The following is a 10,872-nucleotide window of genomic DNA, read 5'->3' as shown; positions in this document are numbered from 1 at the left end:
CCGGAGCGGCCGACGGAGAGAGAGGGAACCGGCGGCGTCACCGGCGGCGCGAGGGATCCCGGTCGCCTCCTCCAATCGCCTGATGCGATCCTGGCGGAACGGCGTTGGCACGATTTGGAATTATTCGTGCTGTTAATGTAGCTAAGTTTGGGTGGATGTTACTCGTGAATTCTTATTATCTCTTGTACTTCATGATGTAACTCTGCCATGCTATAAATAAAAGTGCCCGTAGGCTTTCTTTTTGAAAAAGCGGATAAGACTGCTAGAGTTGTGAACGCTTGTATGAGAAAAGCCCGAAAGGTAAAAGAATGTACATGGAGAAATTCAGCTACGAAAAATAAATAGAGGCAGGATCGGGTCGGCCTGGTGTATGATACCACGGAACAGGCCGAACGGTTAGGCCCACCTTGAAAACAGGCCCAACCCCTTGAAACAGGTCGAACGGTTAGGCCCACACTGTCCGGCGTGCCGCGTGTGGCGAGCCCTAGAAGGATCGGCAACTTCTTGTGTCCACCCGACCCACAGCCTCGCGTTCCCCCCACATCTCGTCGCTCGTACTTTCCCCCAATCCGCTCGCCTCGCCTCTCCTCTCCTCAACCGCCGCTCCGCCCCCCGCGCCGCCTCCTGCTCCGGCTCCGGCGAGATGTCTCGCTTCGGGCGCTCCGGCCCGCCGCCGATCCGCGACACCTACTCCCTCCTCGTCCTCAACATCACCTTCCGTAAGTTTCCTCTCCGCATCTCCACCGCGCTCTTCCCTTCTCCCCGAGGTACGCCTCCATTAGGCGGCCGCCCTAATCCTCCCCGTGCGTGTCTGGCAGGTACCACCGCCGATGACCTTTTCCCGCTCTTCGACAAGTACGGCGAGGTCGTCGACATCTACATCCCTAGGGACCGCAGGTAGGGTTCGTTCGTATGCTGGTTCGGCAGTTAATCTGTGTTCGTGTGTAGATTGGGTGTGTGTCCTGTAGGGCTGCGAAGTGTGCACACGGAAATTTTAGGGCTGTGGGAGTTGATTCATGTTGTTTGTACATCTGCACACGGCAATTTTAGGGTTTTGGGAGTTGATTCATGTTGTTCGCACATCTATTTTCTGCAGGACTGGCGACTCGCGAGGGTTTGCCTTCGTGAGGTACAAGTATGAGGACGAGGCGCAGAAGGCAGTTGATCGCCTGGATGGTGGGTTCCTCTCCTCCATGTGAATTTGGGATTTCTGTGATACATGTTTTAGGATTGGATTCAACTTCATTTTGTTGGTTATCTTCCAGGGAGGTTGGTGGATGGGAGGGAGATGATGGTGCAGTTTGCCAAGTACGGCCCAAATGCTGAGCGGATGTAAGATACAACGTGTTCCTTGACTGCTGGCATGATTATTGAGGAAATCTTGATATTGACACTTACTCCCTCGGTTCACAAATATAAGATGTTATGGATATTTCAATATGGACTACATACGAATTGAAATGAGTGAACAAACACACTAATACGTGTCTATATGCATCCGATCCAGAAAAAAGTTAGAAAGTCTTATATTTGTGAACGGAACTATTTTTTAGCCAATGTGGTGTCTTGATATTTAGACATGGATCGGTCATTTGCAAGATGTAAACTTCTTGGTTGGATGTGTTGGGCACTACATACTCTATGTCTAGTGCAACGGTAGATTACTCGGTACTAGAGGGGCAAGGAATCGACGGTTTTGAAGATTTTGCTACATTTGGATGCCATGAACTATCTTTGATTATAAACCATCATCCCAAAGTGTTAGGTTACATCAGTATGGTGCAATATTAGGTTACTCAATACTAGAGCAATTATGGTGTTGTCTTAATTACAAAATTTGCTGATCTCAACATTTCAGCTCTTATCACATACCAGGTTACAACTTGCGTGAATATGTGATACTCTGTTTAGGAATCAACAAGAAGTGGGCATGCGCTAACCATAATACTACCTGATAAAGTTTATGCTTTTAGGAGAGTTATTTCTCATACATTGTTTTCTCTATAGTGAGAAAAGTAAGCTATGCATATTTTGTCAGCATATACACTATGTAGTCAGAATTGATTATTCCAAGAAGTTCATGAAAATTGCTCTATGTAGAAGAATGAACTAGCACCTATCATAAAACTGTTCTGTTTGTTAGTTGAAGCCGATGACCTAATATTCTTTTGCCTGAACTTTGCAGTCAGAAAGGGAGAATCATGGAAACTGTCCCGAAGCCAAGGGGTCGTTCCAGAAGCCGCAGTCCAAGACGGGGGTACTTTTTTCCTATATATTTCTTCGTTGTCGTTCACATTATAGTATATCGTATATTTCTTCGTTGTCGTTTTCACATTATAGTATATTGTAGATTTCATTTACCATGCACATATGTAGGCGGCTTATCTGGTTTGGGATTCAATTGAAGCACATTATAAAGAAAGAGAAATAGGGCTATAGTTCAGTAGTTGTGTAAGTAATGGAGGTTCCAGTAAGTTCTTCAACATCAAACTATGGACATGCCATGGTTGTTGGCTTTGCTGACTGCTACCATACCATGTCTATTGGTCACTTTGATGGACGGAGACATGTTCCTAACGATAAGATTATCCATCAAAGTGGGATTCTATTGGGATTTCCTCCATTCTTGTTGCTCTTTTTATTTCACGATGTCAAAAATCGTGTGCATACCTCATCTGCAGGTACCGGGATGATCATCGGGGCAGAGATTCTAGAAGGCGAAGTCGGAGTCGGAGTGGAGATAGATATGGACGTGACAGGTACAGAGAGAGGGATCATCATCGTCGTAGCAGGAGTCTTAGCGCTAGTCCTGATGATTACAAGAGGCGTGGCAGAGACAGGTATACACATCCAGATAATCATTGTTGTTTTATGCTGGGTTGTGCCATACATTCATTTTTAATTATTTGTTTCCTGGCTGCACATAGAAGTCCTAGTCGTAGCAGGAGCCGCAGCTACAGTCCTGATGATGACAGGAAGGGTGGCAGAGACAGGTATGCACATCTGGGAATCATCTCTTTTGTTCCGTCTTACTGAATTGAACTGATGCCCTTTATTGTTGCTTGCAGTTTGTCGCCTGCACGCAGAAGCACTAGTCGCTCCCCTCGCAAGACACCACCTCCTCGCAAGACACCACCTCCTCGCGAGGGGTCTCCTGCTAGGCGCAATGATGACCGGTCTCCTGTTGGGCGCAATGATGACCGGTCTCCTGTTAGGCGCAACGATGACCGGTCTCCAGGCTCTCGTAGCCCTTCAACATGAGCTGAATGTCAAACAACTGAGGTCTCTAAGCTGTTCAAATTATATATGTCATCACAGTTGATACCCTAGCACGCGATAACATGACTTGTGCTTCTGTCTACAGGATCCATGGAACAGAGCTGCTCATATCGAAGGCTGTTCAGTTGCTTTATCATGAACAATCTTCTGTTACAAATTTAAGATGTTGTGGTGCTTGACATCAGTGACTACAAGCTACAGATGCTGCTATGTGGATGTCTGGATACTTGTTAGAACTATATGTACTACTTCACCTTTCCATTCAATCTTGTCTATTAGCACTAAGTATTACTATTTCCTTTCCAGTGTTGGGCACTTACTATAAATGGTAATTTGCACCTTTCTAGTTACATGATGTGGTGAAGAGGTGCTGGTTGATAAAGGGTGAACACACAAGTTGCTTGCTGTTGCCGTTGATATTGTTTGTGCTGTACCCCTTAATGATGATGATGCTGGTGACGGAGATGATGATGGTGATGCTGGTGGGGGTTGATGACGCTGGTGATCATTTTGCTGCATGCACTCTTGTTATGCTGACAAGTAAGGTTCAAATGATCCAGCTGAGGTTCACTGCTTAAGCTGTTCATCAATAATAAAACTACTCCGGTTCATGTTTCTCCGTGCTAGGATTTGAAAAAATTGTTTTTTTTCGTCAAGTCTCCTCACATGATTTATGTTATATGCAACCCCCAGAACATATTTTTAACAAAAGGGTGGTTGTGTGTTCTTCCGTTGTTAGTTCTGGCCTAAATAAATTCTGAGATGATGATACAGTCTTGAAAAATAAGTGAACTCAGAAGTTAGCACAATACCTTATTATACCATTTCGAAAGCTATTATGTACATACATAGCAATGCAAATACTCTTAATGTGCTGACCTAGTTAATTTTTAGTATCTTAGGATTATGTATGGTTTATAGAGATCATCATGTTTGGCAGTTGATGCTCCAAGTTTACAGTTACTGTAAGCGTGTGGTAGCTTCTTGGCTTGTAACCAGTTTGTGGGACTTCTTTTCTTCATATTATGACTCCTGTATACATCTTTTCTGAAAAAACTTTACAACTCTTAACACCTTGCGCAATAGAAGGTGTGTGGTAGGTGTTTTCCATTGCAGACTGAATTATGTCAGGGTGTGTGGTAGGTGTTTTCAATTGCAGACTGAATTATGTCAGCTCCAAGGCCTGCTGCCCTGTAGACGTGCTCATGCGAATGCTGACGTACGATCATGTGGCGATGGCGGCCCTATGAAAAGAACCTTCGCTCCATGATTTATGTATTTCATAATACATAAAAGTGTAATGTATGATAACTTTGTATTTATCATTTCGTACACAATTGAAAATTCCGGGAAAGAACTTGCGCTGATTTTGTTTGATTGTACTATGGGCTACTTTGCTCATTGGCGAGTGTTTGTTGCTTGTTTGTATACTTAACCTGTGTCTAATTCGAAATATTTATCTGCCATATTTCGGGTCTGCTCGTTCAGTGTACAGGGCCACCCGGCAACATCGTATACTTGCTGTCACGGTGAACAACAGGCAGCGATGACTGCACACAACAGTTCACAGAATTCTAGACTGCATGTGGACATGTCCGAATGTGTTCATGAACATTTGTCAGTTGTCCTAAAAGTGTCAACCGACATCCCTGATAGTCTGAAAAGCAAAAGATGCCTAGAGGAACCCCCTATTTTCGCTCCTATAAAACATGCTGGCTGAGTGGGGTGATGGATTTGTTCAGGGGAGCAGAGGCTCCCATAATTCGACAAAATGTGCATAATGTAGTACTATTAGGGCTTCTCCAGCATGGTTACCAAATAGACAACTCCAAATGTCCGTGGACAGCCAGCCGTACGGAGGCCATCCAACCGTGTCCCTCAAAGACCCGCATACACTAGATTTTTATTAAATTTTGGAGTACTTTTTGAACAGCGGAAGTCCTTAAAAAAGAAAAAAGGAAACTAATTACTCTTTTGTCAGAGGTGAGGTCGACGACCATTGCGCTAGAGTCCAGCCTCATCGTCATTGGGGGCCGGCGTGGCTTGCATCGTCGTCGTGCTGCTTAGATGCCTCCTCATCCTCGGCCGCTAGATAGTCCGCATTTTGTTGACGCAGAGCTACCTCACGGTGGACCGTATGTGCGCTTTGTATGGAGGCGAGAAAAGCCCGGTTCACGTCGATAAGGGCATGTACAATGGTTGATAGGACAGTCTTATCTTAAGTCTTGCATGTAATATAGAGATGACAAAAAAATATGTCTACAATGGGTTATATCTTAGCCTTATCTTCAATAACTAGTTATTCCTTAAAATATGGTGAGACAAATTGTGCTAAGAGATCATCTCTTGTCTTATCTTAAATAAGAGAAGACAAACCTTTTCTTATGAGTTCTCTCTCCTCCACCTCACCATTTATCCTACGTGGCACTCCTAAGATAGCACCATTGTACATGCCCTAATGCCTAGGGCTGCCTCAACCATGGTCGCGACGGCACATCAACAACCATTCCCTACATGCAGGCTGTTCTGGCTTTGTGACCTCCACCATAGTCATGGGGTTGCCACTCCCACTCCTCCCACTCCTTCGAGCTAGGCTCTCCGGAGCCAAGCTCGAAGGTGCCCACATCAAATGTGGGCCTAGCACCAGGTGTGATCTAGGGGTGGTCGGATGGCATCTCCGAACGATTGGAGAAAGGACTCAAAGCTAGGGTTTTTAAGTACATAACAGGGGCTAGGCACGGAGCGGCGAAGGCATGAGTGCAAGCAGCCAGTGTAGGCTTCTCAGGCGGCGCATAGGGATGAATGCAGGTAGGGAATCCTGACAGCAACGACCATCAATCCTTTGTTCAGAATAATAATAATTTTAGGAGCTTTTGGCATAGGCTTCGGTGCATAATAACAGCAACCTGAGCACTTGTCATGCATAAAACTAAACTAGCATGGCTTGCAATGTCTCGTCGAAGTAGAAATGTGCGATGAACTAGTTCAGCTTAAAATGCCTCCAGGTTGTACAGAAGCGTTCAACGAATCGCTCCAGGATGCATAACACTGGTGGCAGTTTAATCAGCAGACATTACAGGTGCAACTATATGTAAAAGTACGGCTCCAGGATCACGACTGCATCAACTTCGAGCCTGCTCAGGGGCGCTTCGGAGGGAAATACTGCACGTTGTTGTCTTGGCACATCCCCTGGAACGACCAGAAGAAAAATTATTAGGTCAAGACATCATAGAGTTGCGTTAATAATTTTTCTGATACTCCTTGGGAATACTGCAAGAATGAAGGCATGCAGTTTTTACCTGATACTCCTCGGGAAGTTCCTCTGAGACAGCCAGAGTATAGCACCCTGGAATGAACCTCCCTGCAGATTGAGAAACAAACATAAGCAGATGGTTTCAGTTAACCGTTACAACGCAACACTTTGTTTAGCATAGGTTTAAGTCGTGCAGTTATGACACAAAAGCAGACATGGTCCTCCGGCAAAGTCCATTTCAACGGGCTGCCAGAGTAATGGCTAGCACCACCATGGACCATTGGCATTAATTTCTCTGTTCTGCTTGACTAAAAGCTTTCACATGATTTGGAAGGACATAATACTGGCGCGGTGGTAATAACTGGCTGAAGTTCTTAGTAGGGGACTTCTTTTAACAAGGAGACTGCCTAGATTCGTGATGATAGTAACATCATACATATACTCGACAAAAAAGAAATATCTTCCTTGATATTGTTTCACGATGCAGAATTCAGATTATGGCCATCCCACTCAACTATTAGGATTCTTGTTGACAAATCCTACGGGCTAGAGCCATAGGCTCGATCGTTCCCACTACTTCTTGAATGGTTAGGTCTGAATCCTGTAGTGGAGCTTTCCAAAAAAACTTTCCGAACAAATTCACAGTTCTATTAACTCAAGCGACTCTTTACTGTTGCTCCAATTTTTTTTACTTTTGCTTCAAGTTAAGATTTCTATTTATTATATTTTTATTATATTGATGGTTCATCACATTGCCTTCTATGATGCAATTCATAGACAATACATATTGGAACCCTATATCTTACTTTTTTTTATCATCCCTCCCTTTATCCACATCCCTTTAGTTTCTTCACAACCTAGAATCTCATTACTTTCTAGAGAATTCTAACGAATTTCATATAAAAAATCAAGACCATAATTTGATTCAAATTTGCACTGATGCAATCGTCAGCCAGTTCCTTTCATTTACATTTTGTTCGCATGATTTTCACATTGTGAAACAATGTCAAGGAAGTAATTTTCTAGAGTTCTATCTTTTTACTATAAACATACAAAAAATTGTTGAAGTATCGGATGACAGTATCAACATGCATTACTTAAATAAAGAAGGCTTCAGAACGCAAACAATGAAAAAGATATGCACTTGGGTTAACAAGCATACAATTGGAAAGTTTTAAATAAAGATTCCAATGTCAAATCTAAAATGTTACAAATACAAGCTTAACACAACAATTATTGTCCTATGAGATAATCCACTGATAATTTCCTTGCTATAACAAGGACTGAAGAACCCAGTCCTGGAATTAAACAAGCTAGGAGTGGATCTTGGCAAATATTTCAGTTCAGTTTTCTGATCCTTCACAAGTGGTAACCACATACAGGTCAAATAGATATATTTTATAAAGAAAGAATGCCAACACACTCAGGTGGATCCTTAATAACAAATTTAAGTACTACTAGCAACCATAATATTATTACAGAAGGGGAGTAAGAAGACAAGGAACTATAAACAGTATAAGGTATATGCAGTACTCATCTGGACACCCCACCTAGTAGTGATTATAGACCTAAACGATTAGTATATGGTAGCTAGGAGAGCTTTCCAGTAAATGGTCTAACCTGTTCCTTTTTAATACTCTATAAAAATGCATATCATAAGTTCATAACTAGGCTCGAAATGTAAATGTGCAATAGCATAAAGTAAAGCAAACTGGATAGAGAAAGTAACCTGAAGACAAAAATAAGCAAATGCTGTGTGATAACTATTTAACTACACACTCACCAATTCTCAACCAACGAGCAGCCCAACTCCTATTGGGATCCATCAGCGATATTATTCTGCAAGCCAAAATTTGTTCAATAAATTCAGAAAGAGGAAGCACTGGGCTGCATAAATAATATATATTTAAGGGCATATGATCTTTCTGCAATCAGAAGCAGCACATTCTTATGAATATATAAATGTTTTCATGAATTATTCACCAAAATCACCCAAAGAATTTAAGTAATCAACGCGAGGGGTGGAATTTAGAGAAAAATCACAAACATTGCATTTATTTCTTCCTCTTATCTGTTTGTCAGTCAATTTGCAGCAGGTAAAAGCACTAGACATATTCTATATCACAACGAAATTCCAAAAACGTGGAATTAGTGCACCTCTACCAGAGAATTAACCGCTGAGTAACACTAGCCAGAAGAACTACAAGACCACAGTGCAGAATAGAGTTACCCAGTGAAGTTGGCGGTGGTGCAGCTGACAACATTGTCGCGATCTTTGTCCATGTCCAGGAAGGGGCAATTCTCGCAGCCATTCTCCCTGAACTGCACACCCGATGCAGCAATCAGACACAGTAGATGTTAAACATCAGCAAATAACAATAACACTCAGCCACGCTGCTTGTGCCACCAAATCGGACAATATTTCTCACTGCAGAATTTATAAGAAACACAGGCACGCGATCCAAATCGAGAACATGTGGCTAAACCCTACCATCCGACAGCGTACTAAAAGAATAAGGCGCCCTAGTTTGGCACGCAGATATGGATTCAATTAACCGAAAGGGGGGCCGAAACCCTAGGTCTAGACGGACGGGTAGCGATGGGGGCGGCGGCGGCGGCGGGTAGGTACCTGGTCGTAGGTCTTGACGAGGCGGCAGCGGAGGCATGCGCGGAGCTCGTGGCCGAAGCTGTTCGGGATCTGCGCGTGCTCAACCCCGCCGTCGTCCATCACCCCGCCACCGCCGCCCCTCATCCTTGCTTCCCCTCGCCTCCTCTCCTCGCCTGCTATTCGCTTCTGTCCTCTCTCGCTCGCTCCCTCGCTCGTTCCGTCCTAGAGCTCTCTCGTATCTTTTTTTTCCGGGTATTTGTGTTTGGGCACCACTAGCAATCAGACTACTGATATTTTGTTTCGTATCAGACTAGTCATAAGCCGTTGGATTGGAAGCATGATGGTCGTCCGATTTGCACTTTGGATCTGCACGAGTTTTCCTGATTTGCTTCCTTTGTTTTATTGAGTGCTTCCCGTCGGACCTTTATTCCCTTAAATTCTGGCCCGCTTCCTAGAGGTTTATACAAAACAAATTAACAACCTCTTAATCACCATCCAAACATGCTTGTGATTTCCACGCCAGATCCAAATCAGATCCCTATAATCACGCTTGCTTACATAGGAGGCGATTGGACACTAGTTTCCTTACCACGATTAATGCTTCCTTTCTATTACGTGTTTGTTTCCATCATAAGAAAGTCGTGCTTCCGAACATGTGAATTGTGCTTTGGAATTCTGTACTTGTATTCATTATATAAAAGTCACGCTTCCAAGACTAAAAACTATGCTTCCCTATAAAATTCATTCATATATGATTCCATGTGATACGGTTGCAATTTTTTGGTACAATACTTAAGCATGATGCAAAATTTGCTTCCACCGAGATTTATGTTTATTTCTATCAAACAAAAAATTGCATCCAGTGTAAGGCTAAGTTTTGTTTACAAAGATGCAAATTTTTTATTCCGATCCAGTGGAATGCAACATAAAATATATTTATTTCCTGCCAACATTCAATGCTAGTTTTCCATTCGATTACACATGTTTCCAAAACATAGAAACTAAAATCATAGTGTGCCTAAACTTGTTCTAGCAACAGTCTCTCCCTCAACTTCAGTTTGGCTGCCATCACCCTCTTCCCCATTGTAGGCTCTGATGATGTCCGGAAGGTGCATCCGTCACCTCCGACTTGGTTGTCGCATACGCCAAAAATAGCCTCCACTAGGAATAGAACGAGCAATCCATTGTCTACACCAGCAATAAAAAGCAAGTTGCATACATAAGCTCACCAAAATAGTAACTAGACCACCTTAATTAAAAGGGCTTGAAGCAAAACACAATTTCATTTGAAACAATGACTGGTTTGGTTGGATCTTGGAAGCATAGAAGCAAAGGTAAGTTTGGTGAATTATTATGGAAAAGATGTGCATTGCTAAAACATAAAAACTGACATATAGAAGCGATAATAAAGTAGTATGGAAGGCATACGAAGTGAACCCATTGTAGTCCTTAATTATGAGATGAAGGCGCACAAGCATTTTTCTATAGAACCATAGCAAAATTAACACAATGTAGAAGCACAAAGGTATGAAGCTGGAAACGAATGCGAATGGTGCATTATTAATGTTGGGCGGAAGCATGTAATTCTCAGAAATGAAGCCAAATTTTTTTGCACCAACTATGGATGCATATATTTGGAAGCAGTAAGTGGCTGGAGTATTTGCACGGAAAGCATACTAGAAAACAAGCCTTCCAACCAGTGGCGGAGCTTCGTGTAGACCAACGGGGGCAA

At 43.0% G+C, this 10,872-nt stretch overlaps 2 protein-coding genes and 1 long non-coding RNA gene across 3 annotated transcripts in view; 1 reads left to right on the top strand and 2 right to left on the bottom strand.

The window, feature by feature from the left end:
• Nucleotides 1–521: 521 nt before the first annotated feature.
• LOC119362926 (serine/arginine-rich splicing factor SC35-like) lies at nt 522–3,742 on the top strand. Its single transcript, XM_037628205.1, has 9 exons — nt 522–719; nt 819–897; nt 1,097–1,176; nt 1,266–1,332; nt 2,186–2,257; nt 2,682–2,840; nt 2,928–2,993; nt 3,069–3,282; nt 3,365–3,742. The coding sequence occupies exons 1-8, from the start codon at nt 644–646 to the stop codon at nt 3,259–3,261; spliced, it is 792 nt and encodes a 263-aa protein (XP_037484102.1). The 5' UTR covers nt 522–643; the 3' UTR covers nt 3,262–3,282; nt 3,365–3,742.
• A 2,378-nt stretch (nt 3,743–6,120) lies between these two features.
• On the bottom strand, nt 6,121–9,384 carry LOC119362924 (transcription elongation factor SPT4 homolog 1-like). The gene is made up of 5 exons (XM_037628204.1): nt 9,162–9,384; nt 8,763–8,854; nt 8,316–8,371; nt 6,579–6,640; nt 6,121–6,468 (listed from the first exon to the last, which is right to left on the bottom strand). The coding sequence occupies exons 1-5, from the start codon at nt 9,282–9,284 to the stop codon at nt 6,418–6,420; spliced, it is 384 nt and encodes a 127-aa protein (XP_037484101.1). The 5' UTR covers nt 9,285–9,384; the 3' UTR covers nt 6,121–6,417.
• A 670-nt stretch (nt 9,385–10,054) lies between these two features.
• The window catches only part of LOC119362923, a 2,458-nt gene continuing 1,640 nt past the window's right edge, over nt 10,055–10,872 (bottom strand). The window contains exon 2 of the long non-coding RNA XR_005173685.1: nt 10,055–10,328. This is a non-coding gene — a long non-coding RNA (uncharacterized LOC119362923). The remainder of the gene's footprint in view (nt 10,329–10,872) is intronic.

The sequence above is a fragment of the Triticum dicoccoides genome, chromosome 2B, assembly GCF_002162155.2.
Source record: "Triticum dicoccoides isolate Atlit2015 ecotype Zavitan chromosome 2B, WEW_v2.0, whole genome shotgun sequence".
Classification (NCBI taxonomy): Eukaryota; Viridiplantae; Streptophyta; class Magnoliopsida; order Poales; family Poaceae; genus Triticum; species Triticum dicoccoides.
This window is presented reverse-complemented; position numbering and strand designations above follow the sequence as displayed.